This window comes from Ipomoea triloba, chromosome 10 (assembly GCF_003576645.1).
Source record: "Ipomoea triloba cultivar NCNSP0323 chromosome 10, ASM357664v1".
In the NCBI taxonomy this organism is placed as follows: Eukaryota; Viridiplantae; Streptophyta; class Magnoliopsida; order Solanales; family Convolvulaceae; genus Ipomoea; species Ipomoea triloba.
The window spans coordinates 18,086,492-18,106,891 of NC_044925.1; the positions used below are offsets into that span (position 1 = coordinate 18,086,492).

General features: G+C 31.1%; 2 protein-coding genes and 1 non-coding gene across 3 annotated transcripts; 1 reads left to right on the forward strand and 2 right to left on the reverse strand.

Moving 5' to 3' along the window:
* Nucleotides 1-219: 219 nt before the first annotated feature.
* LOC116033240 (protein SRC2 homolog) lies at nucleotides 220-735 on the forward strand. The gene has a single exon (XM_031275996.1). It carries the CDS (start codon nucleotides 220-222, stop codon nucleotides 733-735), a length of 516 nt encoding a protein of 171 aa, XP_031131856.1.
* A 12,042-nt stretch (nucleotides 736-12,777) lies between these two features.
* Nucleotides 12,778-12,850, reverse strand: TRNAK-UUU. Its single transcript has one exon. It is a non-coding gene; the product is annotated as a tRNA-Lys (tRNA).
* A 1,176-nt stretch (nucleotides 12,851-14,026) lies between these two features.
* Nucleotides 14,027-15,583, reverse strand: LOC116033241 (sugar transport protein 2-like). Its single transcript, XM_031275997.1, has one exon. It carries the CDS (start codon nucleotides 15,581-15,583, stop codon nucleotides 14,132-14,134), a length of 1,452 nt encoding a protein of 483 aa, XP_031131857.1. The 3' UTR covers nucleotides 14,027-14,131.
* Between the last annotated feature and the right edge of the window lie 4,817 nt (nucleotides 15,584-20,400).

The following is a 20,400-nucleotide window of genomic DNA, read 5'->3' on the forward strand; positions in this document are numbered from 1 at the left end:
TACATATAAAATAAATTAAATTAACATATTAATTCAAATTTATATATATATATATACCTTGAGATTAAATCAAATAGGTCAAACGCTAATCTTATTTAACAGACTAGCTACTAGGTAGGATATCAGAGTTCAGATGATACTAAACTTCTTTTCGCTATTTATAATAATCAACCAATGCCCTATCTGTCGTTTTACAATATTCTCACCAAAAAAATCACAATGAACCCTTTAACCTTAGAAATCACCATTAAATCCGCAGAAGTTTTCAAGAAACACGGTGTTTGCTTCGGCAAGATGCAGCTATACGCCACCGCGTTCCTGGTGGGCGGCGACCGAAACTCCGCCGAGTGTCGAACAAACGTGGACGAGTATCGCGGCTCGCGGCCTTTCTGGTGGATTGTCGCGAGTTTTCGCACCCACGAAACCGAGGTTCGCAGCAACAATGTGGCCTTGGTTTTTGAAGTCAAGTGTAGGAAGAGCGTGGGGCCCGACAAATGTGTTGGCACGACTTTCGTGCCGATAAAACAGTTTTTTGATCATTGCGTGAGCCAGGGCTTCCAATACCAAGATGTGGCTCTTGGGATTAGTTCCAAATTGGGGAAGCCCAGAGGTGTTTTGTATCTTTCCTATGTTTTTACTGCTCATAATTTTCTAGATTTTTCACGTTTTTACGTGCCGTCTGCCCCTCCGCTGTTCCATGCTTTAGATTCGGTGCAGGAGGATAGAGATGATTAAGTCGTTTTGGCCCTATTTGGTAACATTATTAGCTTATTATCAATCAATTTTGTCTTAATTATTTGATCACTATTAGTTATTTAACTGGTTAAACAATTGATATAAGTGCTTGATTAATTAGTTTTTTATAACAGAACTTAATTACTCAATCTACTAACACAATCAGCACAACTATTTACCCAACACTGATATTGTAAAATACATTATAGTTTAGACATGGTAGGTGTTGTTGAGGTTTGATGCACATGTTAATTACACGTAACTACATACACCCTATTGATAAGTTCTTTTGACATGAACATTGTTGATAAGGTGTATGTATTTATGCATAACCCAGGCCAGGTGCATGTAAGGGGTTTGCTTAAACTATTGGTATTTGAACTGCATTTTTTTTTTTTTGGTTGAAATTCCTATTCCTTTATTTAATTTATTAGATTCCCTTCTCAAATTTTATAGATGTTCAATCTTGGACTAATGGGATATGATAATTCATTTGAATTTTAACCGAATTACATGTTCAGTTTAGGTCAGTTTTATGTTTGTTTTATTGTGAAATGAAGTTGAGAACTTTGAGATCTATGTTCAGTTAGCCAGTGCCTCATGGGGTTTTATATATGGAAGAGATAGCATTGAAAAGAGTAGCAAAAAATAAATAGAGCCCGTTTAGAATTGAAACTATATATATGTTATCACCCATTTAGAATAATAACAATGGATGTCATTACACGAAGCCCATATACCATAGATTTTAATACAATTTTTGTTTTTAGTGTAATCAACTAATATAATCTTGGGTTGTTATGCCGTGGACCTGAGTCTACATTCACATATTATATACTCTACATTCACATATTATATACTCTACATTCACATATCATATACTCTACATTCACACTTTGTAAACTCTACATTCACACTTTGTAAACTCTACATTCACACTTTGTAAACTCCACATTCGCACATTGTAAACTCCACATTCACGCATTACAGGATTATATGTTTAGTAACTATATTACCACTGTTATGTATTCACACATTCAAAACTCTATATTCACAGGTCCTATATTCACAGGTCCTATACTCCATATTTACAACTTGAGAACTCCACATTCACACATTACAGTGCTACAAGTTGCTAGAACTTTTTAACTCTATTACGGATTCACACATGCATAACTCTACATTCACGATTTCTATACTCCATATTCACAATTTGAAACCTCAACATTCACACATTTCTGGGCAACTCTACATTCACACATCATAAATCTACATTCACGATTTCTATACTCTACATTCACACTTTGAAACCTCTACATTCACACATTTTTGGACAACTCTATATTCAGCAATATGTTTATTAATTTTTTTTTTAAAAAAAAGAAGACAAAAATGATGTAGTTTTGGACCCAGGTCCACCTTGTGTAAGGTGGACCTGGGTCCACAGCCTAATTTGCATATAATCTTAAAGCCTGTATTATTTGTTAACTTTGAGATTTGCATTTTAGGTTATAAACAAAAATTAATATTTTTTAAACATATATTTATCATTATAAATAAAACTAGTAAATTACCGTGTGATGCACGGATAAAATATTTTTATTATATATTTAGATAATAAAATTAAAGATTAAATTATAAACAACTTTAATATTTGAAAGTGTACATTTATTCTATTATATATTTAGATAATAAAATTAAAAATTAAATTATAAGCAATTTTAATATTTGAAAGTGTGCATTTATTCAATTAAAATATTAGTGTAAAAGTATCACTCAATTAATTGAAAAATATATGACTCGTTTGTCTGTAATTATCTTTAAAAAATAAATATGTAATATAATTTATGTAATTACATTATTACTAAAATAAATATGGGAAAAAAATGAAAAATAATTTAATTGAAATTATTATAAAAATAAATCCAATTCCCCGTGTTTAGTTTAATTACCATAAAGACAATTATACTAATATCTATGCAATTATACTTTCATACCTATATTCTTTTTTACCATATCAGATTTACTTTTTTACTCCTCCATATCTAAATGAATTAATTTTAATTATTATTATCAAAATAAATCCAACGATCCATGTTTAGTTGTAATTATACTAATATTTGTGTAATTATTAACTTAATTAACATATATAATAATTATTAGACAATTATACTAATATTTGTACAATTAATTTGTTAATTATCATAATAATTATTATGTAATTATACTAATATTGTGCAATTATATTTTTATACCTTAAAGTATAAAAATATATAGAGAGAGATTAGCATAAAATTATCATAGTAGTTAGCGGAAGAATACAAATGACAAATTATTTTATTCTCATAGTATTATATGTTAAGTATATATATTATTAAAAAATTTAATTGTAATTATAAAAAAATCAATGACTCATGTTTAATTTTAATTATACTAATATATGTGTATTTATTAACTTAATTACCATAATAATTATTAGACAATTATATTAATATTTGTGCAATTATACTTTATACCTTAAGTATAAATAAATAAATAAATAAATAAATATATATATATATATATATATATATATATATATATATATATATATATATATTGTAAAATTATCATAGTAATTACAGAGAAGAATAGGAATAACAATTTATTTTGTTCTCATAATATTATACCCTAATTAATTATAATTAAAAAAATTAACGACACATGTTTAATTTTAATTAAACTATTATAAAAATTTCATTATCTACATTTTCAAAAGCATCTTCCTCATCATTCATGGGTATAGACTTTTAATAACCCTTAAACCGATTAGTGCTGCATAGATCAGTATCAAAATTCAAAAGTCACCACAGAAAGAGAAGCAAGCTGAATTATATATTTCATTGAATAGGTGTTTATTACATATTGTTACCATTTTCTTGGTAAATGTTTTAGTTTTCAAGACTATATGCATACATTTCATGCATAATTGGCTATTATGCCTTTATTATCACTAATTCATTATTATTATATTGGTATAACATTATGCATGTGTTTCATTATTATATAATGGTAATTGAGATTAACATTTCCTTTAATATTAAATTTAATTATTAGTAATTGTGGTTAATTAGGAAAGTCCAATTATTTATTTAAGGTCTTTAAATATTAATGTGAAATGACAATTTTGTCTAATGCTGTTAATATGAATAAATTGTCGTTGAGTTTGGGCGGAAAAAATTAGCCAGATACTTCTGTTATTATATATGCGATGCATGAATACAATTTTTATTATATATTTAAATAATATAATTAATGATAAAATTATAAACAATTCTAACATTTGAAAGTGTATATTTATTTGAAATTATAAGATTTGTATATTAGTGTTTGATATATTTACTTGAAAATTATATGTTTAATTTTTTATATGGGATATATTTACTTGAAAATTATATGTTTAATTTTTTATATGGGCATGAAAATTTATAATTTTTTATGTTTAATTTTTTATATGGGCATGAAAATTTATAATTTTTTGGGTAAAATATCAATTATATTAAGAAAGATAAGAGCATTTTTGGGTAAAATATCAATTATATTAAGAAAGATAAGAGCATAAAAAGTTCGGAGGATCCTCAGACATGAAAATTTATAATTAATTCCAATATAAAGAAGGTCGTTTATTATGATTAGTATATGGTAATTAAGGAGTATATATTATTTTTAAGTAATATTATGATAATTATGACATCCATGCATGTAATCTGAATAATTATGGTAATTAAGGATTATATATTATTTTTAATAAAATAATATGTATATGTTTAATTATGGACATAATATGTGTATGTTTAATTCCCTTTAATTATGTCCGTAATATGTGTATATTTAATTTTCTTTAATTATGTTCGTAATATGTGTACCATTAATTCCTTTAATTGATTAGATAAAATCTATATTACGGTATGCATAAAAAACATTTAAATAAAAGTATAATGTGTGAATTAATTTCTTAAATACTATAATTATTAAGATTTTATTCAAAAGTAAACATTATCATAATTTTATATGTGTAATAATTTGTGACTTTGAATAATTTGCATAATTTTATGGACGTAATAATCTGTGAATTGGAATAATTATCATAATTTTTAAAATCTCCTTTAATTATGGGCTTAATATGTGTATTATCAATTTCGTTAACTGATTATAAGATTTATATTACAAAAAGTATTAATTCCTTAATTAGCATACTTTTTAAGATTTTATTCAAAAGCAATCAAAAAGAAGTGCACGGGTAATTGATATTATTCGAAGTAAAAAATATAAAATCATCGGCAGGGGAGGGATTCTCTATGTTTAATTACGATAATAAATTTAGATGTTAAGTATGGTTGGTAATTACCATGGGTTATTTAAATGGTAAATAGTATATGGTAATTACCTATATAGGTTACCATAATAAACGGATTAACATATGAATAATTATTATTTAAAAAAAGGAAGAAGCCTTTTAGGTAAGATATATTAGGGAAAATATTAATTAATTAAAATATGATAAAAAATTATATTAGGAAATTGATTAGCTTGTATTTTTTTTTTGAAGAATTATTAGCTTGTATTATTCCTGTTAATTTTTCTTAATTCTATATTTCGCAAATTATATTGTGGACCATGGTCCACAATGCATTGTGGACCATAATCATGGTTGATACTGCAGTTGTGTTGAACAGATAGTGCAGTTGTGTTGAAAAGATACTACAATTGTGTTGAAAGGAAACTGCAGTTGTGCGGAACAGAGACTGTTCATCCGTTCAACACAACTGCAGTATCCTTTCAATACAACTGCAGTATCCGTTCAACACAACTGCAGTATCAGTTCAACACAATTGCAGTTCTAGATGGATGACACGGCCTCTGTTCCGCGCAACTGTAGTTCCCTTTCAACACAGCTGCAGTATCCGTTCAACACAACTGCAGTATCAGTTCAACACAACTGCAGTATCAATCATGATCCATGGTCCACAATGCATTGTGCACCATGGTCCATGATATAACGACTATCTATATTTGTAATTACCTTATAAACAGATTTATTAGGAACTTTATTTTTTGAAAATATTAGGAACGTATATTAACAGTTTTGAATTATTATTACTATTATATTGTTATTAATATTTGAAAAATTCTATTAAGAATTTTGGATTAGGGTTTAGGGAAAATGACACTCTTTTACTCCTAGTTGTATTTCACTTCCCCGTTAAATATTTGAATTATTATTACTCTTTTAGTCCATTCTTTCGTATGTATATTTTTGCATTCCCATTTGTTAAAAATACAAATTGCACTATCGAACATAGATTTGCAGCACCAATCTTTCGAAAATGGTATAGCAGAGTAGCAGACAACAAATTGCACAATGAAACATAGATTTGCAGCCCCACCCTTTCGAAAATGATATAGCATAGTAGTAGAGATAAAAATAAACATAAATCTTGTCATGTATATCACAGCAGAAAGCTAGAAAGTTAACCACTCCCCATTCTCCAATCACATTTTCTTGTGTAGCACTCTAAATTCTGGAACAATGATAGTAAAGTAGAAAAATGAAGACAGAGAGATCAGAGAAGTCATCGCTTTAAACGGGCAGGAATAACCACCACTCAAAGCTAGATAATTCACATGAGGGGCCTTTCATCAATGATAATGAAACTTCAAAATCAGATTCAGTATATGAAATTGTACTTGGAGTAACAATAGAAATATTTGAAATAAATCGTAATGCAGTCATGCAATAATGCATCTAATCCGATCAAACTACCTGGATGCTAAACCTACCGTTAATTTTGATACGCGGCTAAACTATGATCAAGGCTCAAGACCTAGTTTCTCTTCGAGGCTCTTCATCACCGAGTGCCGCAACCTCCAACATTAAGCATGTATATAATAATTATTATAAGAATGATTATGATTTATAAGCAATAGTTTATATAGAAATTAAGGAAGAGAGAGAGAGAGGTGAAAAAGGTAAGAAATTAAGAGGGGTGGATGGGGAGTGGTTTAGGAAATTTGGCTGATTAGTAGGGTGATATATTAATTATATTATTAACAAAATAAGAATTATTTTAATTAATTATATTAATTATATTATTACTAAAATGCCCTTTAGTGAGGCACTTCCGTTATTATATATATATAGATATAGATGTGGGCAGTAAGTTGGGTCATTTAACCTGCTAGCCCACTAGGTGGTGAGCTTGGTTACATATATTGTAATTTGTCCAAAGCTGAGCCTAGATTGTATTGTTCAATCATTATTCAAATGGACCATAGTACACATATTTGTGCCACAGATACAAATTACTCTTCTTTTTTTTTTTTTGAAAACATATAACGTACATATACTTAAATACAGTTTGTATCAAATAATATATATTCATTAGTACATAAATAATGTACTTTTAGTATATTAAAAATATATATTGCATTCATGCTCTAAACAACTATGTGGATCATGGTCCACACAATAATTTGCATGTATTGTTCGCAAATTATTCTGTGGATCCAAGGTGGACCTAGATCCAAATGTTCACAATTTACATTTTAAAAATTCACAATTTGTAAATTAGAATACACAATGTTAACATATATATATATTCACAAATTCCCTTCTACAATTGTATATTGTTATAATGAAATTAGTGTGTGTAGAAAATGAAACTAAAAAAATATAGCAAATATATTATCAAATGAAATTGAAGTATAATTAAAATAAGAATTAATTCCTAAAATGGTCTTCGACTATAAACTTTTCTTAAATTGGTCCATTGACTTTTAATTGCACCCAAAGTGGTCCTTTGACTTTTGAATTTTAAGTCAAAATGGTTCTCCGTTAGCGTTGGCGTTAATTAGGTGTTAAAATGAAGGGTAAAATTGAAAAATCAAGTTTTGCACTCCAATTTAAAGCAATATGTGATTCCTTTCCGTAGTCTAACATATTTCTTCAAATTGGGGTTTTGCCCTCCTAAATTTGCAATCAAAAGGTGGAACTAGAAGGCCAAAAAAGTTCATCTTTCAACTTCATCCACAAACTTTTCAAGGTAAATATTTCTGCCCTTCTAGTTGATTATCCTACGTTTTGATTGCAGATTTAGGAGAACAAAAGGCTAATTTGAAAAAATACTCCTGAAAGGAGTCACATGTTGGTTTAAATTGGAGTGTAAAACTTGAATTTCAAATTTTACCCTTCATTTGAACACCTACATAACGCCAAAGCTAACGGAGAACCATTTTGACTTAGAATTCAAAAGTTAGAACACCACCTTGGGTGCAATTAAAAGTCAAGGTACCAATTTAAGAACAGACCATAGTCGGAGCACCATTTTGAGAATTAACTCTTAAAATAATATTACTCTATATATGGTCCATACTGCTACATGGACCATGGCTCACAGTAGAATGTATCATATGGGTCGGGTTGATGACCTATTTGAAACTTCTAATTTCATATTTTAAATAGCAATATTATATGGATACACAACTTTATATACGCAGTCAAGTAAATTAACAATTTATATTTTAAACTTCTCAAATATGATTTTGAGATTTACATTTTGGATTATACAAAAATTAATATTTTTTAAAACATATATTTATTATAAACAAAATGTGGGCTTGTAAGTTGGGCAATTTAACTTGTTAGCCCACTAGACTAGGCGGTGAGCTTGGTTACAGATGCTGTAATTTTTTTCAAAAATAGTCTATTGTAGCACATATAGATTCAGTTGTTATAATGAAATTAATGTGTAAAAACAAATAAATTTAAAACTTAGAGTCATACAATAATATATATTGTCAAATTTAATTTAAAATATAACTATAATTAAGTTGTGTGTGAAAAATGAAACATAAAAATAGACCTTATACAATAATATATATTGTCAATGAAATGATACTTTTAAAATGATACTTTTTAGTATTGTTATAATGAAAGTATGAAACTAGTATGCGATTGTATCAGACTAAATTAGTCTTAACAGAGTGAGTTTTTGTTCCCCGACTCGGAAGAATTAATGGAATTTAAAGATTGACCGGACGTGTTTTATAGCTAAAAATGGCGGAAATTTGCACCCCTTTTTTCTTGTAGTTTTATTAGACTAAAAGTTGCGTTGTATGTAGAATAAATTAGAAAAGAATTTATTGGTATGCTTCTTCTTTTTTTTTAATATTAAAAAAATTATTACTATTGACTCTGAACCCATGATATGATCTTCCATTTGGTTATTGGTATATGCTTGTTTGTTTAGTTGAATATACTACGGGCGGTTTTGGTGTGTATTATTATTTGGTGTATTTAGAAATTGTTTAAAAAAAAAAAAAGAGTTTTCGTGACTGTTCTTCCCTAAGAACGATCGTGGAAAATGAAGATTAAAAAAATTATAATCTGCGAACCGTTCTTCTTTTTTTAGAATGGTTGCAGATGCTCAACATTCCGCGACTGAACTTTCGCTACCATTGTACAAGGGTCGCGAAAAGTCCTTTACAAGGGTCGCGGATTAGTTATTTTATACTAATGCATCCATATATGTTCAAATAACAATACTCTAATAATTTATTTTTTTTAAAAAAAAAATTAAAATATTAAATGCCAAAGAAAATAAAACAATCAATTCAACTACCAAAAACAATAGTAACTTACCGTGATGGTCTAATCTAACTCTTTGCAAGATATAGAGAAAAGTACAACATAGGAGTTTGGGTAGATGAAGGTCCAACTCATAGACAAAATGGGAACTTACCAATATGCAACATGCATGTAGAGAAAAAATAGACGCATAGAGAGAGAGAGAAAAAAACAAACAATATAGGGGTACAATATGAGGGTCTAACTCATATGGACAAAGATGGAAGCTTACCAAGATGAAACACATATATAATTATATATAGAGAAAAGTACAATATAGGAGTTGGAGTAGCTTGATGAAGGTCTAGGAACTTACCTTGATGTAGCATATATTGAGAAAAAAGTACAATTAAAAAACACTAAGGTAGAGAAGAATGAAATGAGAGAAAATACAACCAAGAACACCTAAGAGAGGGAAATATCATTTATATAGTAACTAGTTTTTCACGCGCATTGCGCGAATGAGATAATGTCAATATTTAATTGAATGCTGAATTTATTTATTTAAATTGGTAATTCAAAGTATATGAATGCAAGATAATATATGAGAGATTAATTATAATTGTCACTAAAATAAATGTTTACCATTTTGTAAAAACGCTAGTTTAAATACTTAGTCTAAAATTGATAGTCTAAATAAATATTACTTTTGGTTTGAATTTCTTTAAGTGAGCCTATGAGACATCAAGTGACACAATGAAAAGATGGTATGAGAAAACCTCAACAAATGGTCATGCCCGCTGGTCAAAGATGAAGGGGTATGTCAAACAGCCACGTACGAGCACTAGTTTCTTTAGCTCAATATATGCCAAAAGGTTCTAATCTTCAAGGGGCAGGCATTGCTAGCTCCTACCTAAATACAAATGAAAAGCAAGTGGATGGATGAGAGTGTTCATCTCCTAAACACGTCAAGAATGAGAAAGTGCAAATGCATAGGGCTGCTTCCTACTTAATAGAAATTACCTTCAAGGATGAAGACTTGTTGCTTTGAGGCACGCCACACAATTGCCCACTGTTTGTTGAAGGCTACACACGTGGGCAAAAGCTTAAAAGAATTTTGGTTGAACAATGCTCAACTGTCAACATTTTATCCCTCCGAGCCATGAAGGACCTTGGTGTATCTATAGATGAGCTCGCCCAAAGCCGTTTAATGATACAAGGTTTCAACCAAGGGTGACAAAGAGCAATCAGCATCATTAGGTTTGGCTTAAGAATTGAAAGTTGAAGTTCAAGTGTCCTCTGTCATGTCATAGATGCGAGAACATCTTATAACTTGTTACTTGGGAGGCCTTGGATACATGAAAATAGGGTGGTGCCCTCATCTTGGCATCAATGCCTCATGTGTGAAAAGAACGGCGTGGTTGAAAAGGTAGTCGCCAATGAATGCCCTTTCACAAAGGCTGAGTCTTACTTTGCGGATGCAAAGTTTTATATAAAGAAATAGGTCATTGTGGAAGATGTCTAGAAAAGTAATGACGACCCACCTTCCCAACCAAAGTCAAAGGGAAAGCAAGTTGTAGAGGGGGATCAACACAACGCAAAACTCATATTTCCACTCGTAAGGATTTATACACTTAAAACAGATGCAGCGAAATCATTCGAGAAGAAAAGTGGTGATAAAGCAGACCAAGTATTGCCCACCAAGCGTACTGAGGGTTTCGACCCTAATGTTTATAAGCTGCTAGCCAAAGCTGACTATAATATCAGCGAGCCACAGAAGTTGGGAAAGCTTATCCTAGAAGCTGGTGGTAAGGGCAAGGTAAATCAACAGGAACCTCAAGCACGCAAAGGGTTGGGTTATGTCCCACTTAAACCGATGTGAATTCTTATAAATAGGGCTGCAAGTAATTGTATCTCAACGGATGAAAGTGAGAATGATCCAAAACTCACTCCCGCCAATGATAAAGGACAATACAAGAAGAAGTTAGTCTTCGACAGAATGGGTAAGGTGGAATCTCGATGTTAAGTCTTTGACAGATTGGGGTCAAATATTAAAGCTCCCAAGAGAAAGTAAATACATAATCGATTTGGAGCTATCCAAGTTATGAAAGACAATGACAGTCATCCAATTGAAGTAGAGCCTTTGAAAAGGCTTAGAAGTATGATTCCTTATCGTATAAGACGATAAATAGGGTGAAGTGTTGAAAGTCCAACCAAAAACCATTGTACACACTCGTGTACGTAAAGGAGAAATTAGGAAAGCGGAGGCTCAAGTGATGACGATGGGAAATCACCCAATACCTGTTGAATGGGAGTTGTCTGATGATATACCTGATGGAGATGTGCTTGTCATTGAGGTCCTACCCCCTTGGAAGATGTACTTTGACAGAGTTGCACATAGAGAAGGGGCAGGAGTTGGAGTTGTCTTTGTCACACCAGAAGGTGAAGTGTTGCCATATTCATTCACCTTGATAGAGCAATGTTCAAACAACATTGTTGAGTATCAAGTACTTGGGCTTGAGATAGCGGCTGACATGAAACAGTTGATAATTAACATTTATGGGGATTCAAAGCTGGTAATCAACTAATTGTTGGGTCTGTATGAAGTGAAAAAAGGTAGAGTTAATCCCATACAACAACTATGCAAAGATATTCATGCAATGGTTAGGGGACGTCACAATTGAACACGTACCGAGGAAAGAAAACAAGCAGACTGACGCCTTAGCCACATTGGCTCCAACCATTGCTCATCTTGCAGGCAAAGTACAAGCATGTCAAAAGTGGTTAGGTTCACCAATCTTCAATGAAGATGGCTCAGTTGATGAAACTGTTGTACTCCTTACTACTTCAGTTTCTGATATAGGCAATGACGACAGGAGGCAACCGCTGATGGACTACTTCACTTTGGGACTACAGATTTAGCATGACAAATTCCCCTTTGCTCTGTTGTACCGGTGTATGCTCTCGTTCTTCGCCCGGTGAAGGAGGATGTCGACGAAGCCCTGAACTCAAGCAGATGAAGTTGATTAGGGATTGTCGATTGAATCCTTATAATTAGAAGAACCGTTGGTTAACATAACCTAATTAAACCGGTGAAAATTGGTTAAATAAAAATAAAATATAAAGGGAAAAAAATACCCTTACTAAAAATAGGATCTTACCCATAAAATTATCAAAAGGACTAAAAGTGTCCAAAAAGTAATAGTCTAGGATGTTAAATGACAAAAATGATAGTCTGGGACTAAAATTGAAATTGCCACCAAAGACAAGGGACTTTTGGTGGAATTAACTCTACTAATTAACTAACAAGTATGTTTTATAAATGATTAAGGAATTGATGAGATTAACAGCAATTATAGGTATACTATTACCTTTTTTTCGTTATTGCTACAATACTATACACATACATACTATGCATGTAGAGTATAAGGTAGGTTTGGGTATAGCAGGACTTGAACCTGCGACCATTAGGTTAAAAGCCCAATGCTCTACGAACTGAGCTATACACCCAAAAAAAAAAGATGTAGTAGTAAATAAGGATTGGTACAGAAAAGATGGTGGCTGCCCCGGCTCTATATGAGGCTCGTACGGCAGAGCAAGCGAAGAAAATGTAAGGGCGCACGTGAGCTGTAATATCATAATTTTTTTTGCCTTTTAACTAATTTTTTCTAAAAAAGCTAACCTGCACTAGTGCATTTTTTCTTAATCAAATATGCATTCCATGAATTCAAAAAGCTAACATATATGCACACTTTTCAAAAGTGTCCTATGTGCGTATCCCATAAAAAAAACACACCCAACCATCTTAATGATTCAGCGCTATAACAGCCCGGAAAATCAATTCTCAGGGGGTGCCATTCAATGCTCTCAATTCTTTCTGTGTTTGGTTTCTCAAAATCCCATGGTAGACGACTGAAAAATCAAAGACAAATATACATGTATATAAATGGCGCAGGAATTAAAATTACATGTGTTATCTCTCGGCTGGTTGAAGGTGCAAAGTGAATGTCTGGCTGAAGAATGAAGGTGCAGAAAAATGAAGGCATATTTACAGTGTTGTTTGGGTGACATGGTTCATCCTAGACTCCATGATTATCTCAAAATTGATAAGAGTTATATTTAGCTTTGGAGTCCTTATAAGGTTAATCACATCCAGACTTAGTTTGCGTGCAATTTGTTGCTTTCAGAGTCTAATTTGTATTATCAGCAATATATGCATGGTTTTGGTGGATTTTGTCTCCAGGAAAAATTCCAAGGCCAATACAAGTACACTTTATCAGGATATAAGTTGTTTTTTAGCTTAAATATTCATTCATTCTAATAAGGAGGAGGATGTCCAAAAATATACTAAGGTCCTGTTTGGTAAATGGCTGTTGGCTGATTGGGTTGGTTGTTTGGGTTAGAAGGTATGATTTGTTAATAACATTAGCTGATTGTAAAAAGTTGGCTGATTGGGTTGGCTGTTAGCTGATAGTTGTTTGGTATAATTTTTTTTCTCAAAAAGCTAATTGAAAATGCTACTTTGAGTAGCCTTTTGAATTTTAGTATTTTAGAGTTACAAAAAGCTTATTAACCAAACAACTAATAGTGATTAAATAAGCCAAAATTGACTGATAGGCTGATTATTTACCAAACAGGGCCTAAATATAAAAACAAAAAGCAATCCAAAAAAAACTATGGAATAAAATGTGATATATGGTTATCTCCCATTATATTATATGGCACTTAATTAGCCGAGCATAATGCATCCTCTTTTTCATCAAAACATCTCTTCCACAACCAATGTTTCTTCTAGACCCTTTCCTTCATCTCATCAATGGGAATCCCCTTGGTTTCAGGCAGCAAGAACACAACAAACAACCCCATAACGAAAACGAAGGAAGCAAACATGAAGAAGATGCCGGATTTCATGGTGCAAAGCATAGTAAGGAAGGCCTGCGCCACAATAAAAGTAAATATCATATTGGCACTAACGGCAATAAAAAAACCAGCTGTTCTGGTCCCCAGCGGATATATTTCACTGGCAATTAGCCACCCCAACGGACCCCAAGACCAAGCGAAACCCATCACAAACACACAACTCAGCGCCACCACAATCACTGCTGCAAACTTCGGTATGGTATTTGTTGCTTTCAGATATACTGCGAGAATTCCCCCTACCACACCCTGGGCTACAAGCATTTGGAGGGCACCTTGAATCAGTAACGCTCGTCTCCCAAAATAATCAGCCCCGAAGATTGCCACAACCGTGGAAACTGAATTAACAACCCCAATGATGACAGTAGACAACAAAGACGCATTTGCCCCTAACCCCATTGTTTGGAACAATACAGGCGCGTAGAACATGATAACGTTAATGCCAGTCAACTCCAGAAATATCTGAAGAATTGTGCCGCAGAAAAGTTGAGGCCAGCTAGAACGCTTCATTAGCAGGTTCCTAAATGGAGTCTTTACCCTTTTAGCCATTTCAGTGCAGTGTAAAATGTCCTCATACTCTTTCTCAACGTTCTCCACGCCCCTAATCTTCTTCAGAGCTTTTAAACCCTCCTCATTTTTCCCACGTTGGATGAGACTAGTAGGAGTATCGACGACCATCAGTGAGCCCAATCCAAGAAAAATAGCAGGAATTGCAGCTATACCGAAAGAGACCCTCCAACTATTGGAGCCTACATATTTGGAAGATAAAAGGTTGACAATATTGGCAAGCGAACTGCCTATTGTGATCAAGAATTGAAACAAAACATTCAGAAATCCTCTCCTGTTTGCCGGAGCAATCTCAGATATAAACAACGGCACTGCTTGGTTGCCAAATCCCACACCAAAACCAACAAAGAAGCGTCCCGAGATGAGCATAACAAGATTAACCGCTGTGGTCTTGAGGACAAGACTAATAATAAAAAACACACAACTGAGTTGAATGGTTAGTTTCCTGCCGTAACGCTTGCAACAATGGGAGGCGAAGAAACTGCCAATCACGGCAGCGAGATACACCGAAGATGTGAAAAGCTGAAGCATCTGATCGTCATATTTACAATAATTATCTTCTTCAATCCTGTGTTTCTTCGCGTACACATCAGGGAAGAATTTCTCCACAAATTCGTTCATCGAAGTCACTCCACCGGAAATTCCAATATCATAGCCGAACATTAGACCAGCAAAGGCGGCTATGATGGAGCAGATTATTACTTGTCCAGTGAGTTTCGCAGGGACTTCATCTTCAAAACACAAGATTTCGGCCAACATTACGAATTTGGAAGATCTTCTACCGACTTTTTCACAAATTTGCGAGATTTTTGGCGAGGCTGCAATTATGTTGGGGTTGTGTGATGAACTATAAGTATATATAGGCATAATTAGAGAAGAATGAGGAAAAAAATATATATAATTACATTTATTCCATAACTGTACTCCTAAACTAAAGATTGAATATAACAGGTGTAAATTGCAGTTCTTATATCGTGGACCGCGGTCCACAATGCATTGTGGACCGCAGTCCCAAAACGACGTCGTTTTAGTAAGTGGGAGACGGAACCCCGTAATTGACACTACAGTTCATTCTAAAAGATCCTGCCTTACATTTGTTTTGATATTATCGAATGAAACTGTAGTTATATCAAAATGTAACTGTAATTGTGTTGAAATGTAACTGCAGTGTATATGAAAAGATACTGAATAACAGTTTCACATTTGTGTTTGATATTATCGAATGAAACTGTAGTTATATCAAAATGTAACTGCAGTTGTGTTGAAAGGTAACTGCAGTTGTGTTGAAATGTAACTGAAGTTGTGTTGAAATGTAACTGCAGTATATATGAAAAGAAAGTGAGTCACGCGAATTCATCCGTCTGTTTTCATTAATCAAAACGACGTCGTTTTGGGACCACGGTCCAAGATATAATTTGCGTGTAAATTGGGCAATAGAAGCACAGCTGTAATCAAACAAAAGAAGTAGAGTTAATACCACAAATGGTCCTCTGACTATTGGGGTAGTACTCCTTTTAGTCCTCGACTTTCATTTCGACCACAAATAGTCCCCTAACTTTCATTTTTGACCACAAATAGTCCTCCATTAAAATGTCTGTTAAATAAGTGTTAAATCTAGGGGTATTATCGTCAAATTGATATATATAATGGTCATAAAATAAAAATGTTTAGAATTTTCACAAACAAGCATAATTGAAACAATTAACAAATATAAATACTCCTAAATAAAAAGACAATACACCTTATTCTTGTAATTATGCGTACAAAATGAAGATTTAATATTAGAGCTATCTATTTTAATTTAACCAACATATTAAAATGGAAGACATTTTTTTTTAAAACCTTGCTTCCATCATTTTCATGGTTGTTCATACATGGCCGATTAATAGTTTTCACTCTTCATTAATCGATCAAACATTTTGTTTAGGACATAACTGAAAGTCACCACCGTTGAATTAATATAATTAATCAAGTACAAATTAAGAACATTAATTATGAAGCTTTATTTAATTTGTTCATTTATGTAATTTGCCATGACCATTTTGTTTTTATATTTATTAACTTAATGTTTATTAATGTTTGAAATTAATTATGTTGTCATATAATTCTAAAAAAGAAGTAATCATAATAATATTAATCAATTTGACGATATTACCCCTAAATTTAACACCTATTTAACAGAAATTTTAACATAGGACTATTTGTGGTCAAAAATAAAAGTCAGAGGACCATTTGTGGTCGAATTGAAAGTCGAGGACTAAAATAAGTACTAGCCCAATAGTCAGAGGACTATTTGTGGTATTAACTCAAAGAAGTAACAAAATGATTTAGCTGAGCTGGATTTAAAAGCCCCCACCGCCACCCCAAAAGGAAAACATATAAATTATTGTATTGGCATAAATATGAGTCAAATATATGAATTTAATTTAAAGAGCTATAATTAGAATATTGAAGTCTTAATAAGACTAATAAATTACCGGTGCGATACATAGATAATTATTTTTATTATATATTTAAATAATAAAATTAATGATGAAATTATAAATAATTCTAATATTTGAAAGCATACATTTATTTGAAATTATAAGATTTGTTGTATATTAGCTAGTGTTGAAATTGATTGCTTATAAATTATATTAGAAAAAGTCGCCAAAGACCTTGTGGTCTAGTGGCACCGGTGTCCCAGTTAACACTCCTGGTTGACTCTTTGGGCTTCAGTAGGGCAACTGTGTTGACCAGATACTACATTGTAACGGAGTAGTCAAAACAAAAAATAGAAGGGAGAAAATGGCTAATTGATATTATTTTAAGAAACAAAAATATACTATAATCAAATGAAGGGAATCTCTATATTTAATTACCATAGTAAGATTATCGTGTTAAATACTGGTTGGTAATATTGACGTAATATATGTATGTTTCATTTTCTTTAATTATGTACGTAATATGTGTATGCTTATTTTCGTTTAATTATCTACCATAATATATGTATGTTTAATTTTCTATATGGGCATGAAAATTTATCATTAATTCCAATGAAAATGAGATTGTTTTATTATGATTACTATATGGTAATTAAGGATCGGAGTATATATTATACTTAATTAATATTATACTAATTATGACATTCGTTTAATTATGGACATAATATGTGTATGTTTAATTTTCTTTAATTGTGTTCATAATATGTGTATGTTTAATTTCCTTTAATTATGTCTGTGATATGTGTACCATTAATTTTCTTAATTGATTAGATAAAATCTATACTACAGCAAGTATAAAAAATATATTAATAAAAGTATAATGTGTGAATTAATTTATTAATTACCATAATTATTAAGATTTTGTTCAAAAGTAACCATTAGCATAATTTTATATGTGTAATAATTTTTGAATTGGAATAATAATTTGTATAATTGTATGAACGTAATAATATGTGAATTAGTATAATAATATGTGAATTGAAATAATTATCATAATTTTTTTAATTTCCTTTAATTATGGATCAGATGTAATATGTGTATTATCAATTTCCTTAACCGATCGATTAGATAAAATTTATATTACAGAAAGTATTAATTCCTTAATTACCATAATTTTTAAGAGTTTATTTAAAAGTAGTTAAAGAAAGTGCATGTGTAATTGATATTATTTGAAGATATATATATATATATATATATATATATATATATATATATATATATATAATCGCCGTAAGAAGTGATTCTCTATGTTTAATAACCATAATAAATTTAGATGTTAAATACGGTTGTTAATTACCACGGGTTATTTAAATGGTAAATAGTATATGGTAATTACTTATATATATTACCATAATAAATGGATTAACATATGGATCAATGTTATAAAAAAAGGAGGAAGAGCTTTTTAGGTAAGATATATTCAAAAAAGTATCAATTAATTAAAATATGATAGGAAAATTATATTAGAGGAATTATATTAGGAAATTGATTAGCTAGTATCAATCATGCTAATTTTTTCTAATTCTATATTTGTAATTACTGATATAAACGGATTTAATAGAAAAAAGTAAATTAGGAACTTATATTAAAGAGTTTTGAATTATTATTATTATTATTATTATTATTATTAATATTAGTGACATTATATTAAGAGTTCTGGATTATTATTATTACGGAGTATTATTATTATTATTATTATTATTATTATTATTATTATTATTATGATCATCATCATCATCTTAATAGAATAGATTTTAAATCAAGGCTACAAACCTACCGGATACAGTTTGGACAAGGGAGAGATTGCCTAATTGTAATATTATCACGCACAAAAAAAAACATGTAATATAATCATTCAAGTCTCTTGCCCTAACATGCAATTTCTTTCATTCTCTTGTAAACTCTTCTAGTTGAATTATTGTGACAAAAATAAAAATCAAGGATATTATGCACGTGACATTTTTTTAAAAGTACAACTATTGACTAAAAGTAATCATGCCACAATAATTAAAGACTAAAAGTAAAATTTGCACTTTAAAAAGATCATCTTTCTTAGGAAAATTGAAGTTGAGGATTGGGAAGATAGAGGCTAATCACAAATTCATGAAAACAATATTGTAAAACTACTTTTCAATACATCACAAAAAAACAAATAAATGTTGTAAGGAGAAAATAAAAATTATGTCTATACATTAAACTATGAATAACAACACCCCTTCTGACCTCCAGCACAACAAAGGAACGATGCAGAGCAACATAGCAAAGGGAATTAAATTCTATGGCTTGCAATCTATAGAACAGTTTCATCATTCAAATGCAAAGTCGTCCGACCACAAAATGTATTTAAAAAAATCGATAAAGCAAGAGCTTGTTATCGTGGTGAATTGAATATTTCAATAAATGTATGAAAATTTTTTACCATCATTGTCGTCGTGCCCTTGCTGTCCTCCACTGTCGGAAGTCGAAAACTGTCGTCGTGCATCGCACGGGTATAATACTAGTCGTAAAAAATAACAATACAGTAGTAGAAATTATAATATAACTATCAACTAACCTCTTCATCCTGGAATAAACAATCTATACTCTTGACTCCTTTTATTTTTTTAGTTTCAGATATCGCATGTGTGTGCACCAAGCGAACACGAATTGCTTTGGTTGTATAATCTGGGTTGAACTGAGATGGAAGAACAAATTGGCCAGCCATTTTAAAGTGCTCATGCCGCCATGTAATTGTATGTATATATATATATACAAAAAAAGTAGGATGGATCAAGCGCAAATAATCATCACGTAGGTACTGTCTTGAAGCTAAATATGCATAAGGACAAAATAATCGTTTCCGAAGAAGGACTTTAAATATAGATAATAACTAATACACCAAAGACAATAAATATAGCCATAAAAAGATAACAATTAGTATTAGACTACTAAGTAATGTGAATGATTACAATCTCTATTAGTGGTTTAACTTTGTTAGCAGGTTTAATTTTATCACAAACGCAAAATAAATACGAAAATTAAATTAAACCAAACAGAAATAAGAATTCAAAATATTGTTAATGATTACAATCTAATCCAAGGGTTTAACTTCTA

Excerpts from the sequence above, each read along its gene's own strand:
- LOC116033240 (XM_031275996.1), top strand. The coding sequence starts at position 220 with ATGAACCCTTTAACCTTAGAAATCACCATTAAATCCGCAGAAGTTTTC.
- LOC116033241 (XM_031275997.1), bottom strand. The coding sequence starts at position 15,583 with ATGTTGGCCGAAATCTTGTGTTTTGAAGATGAAGTCCCTGCGAAACTC.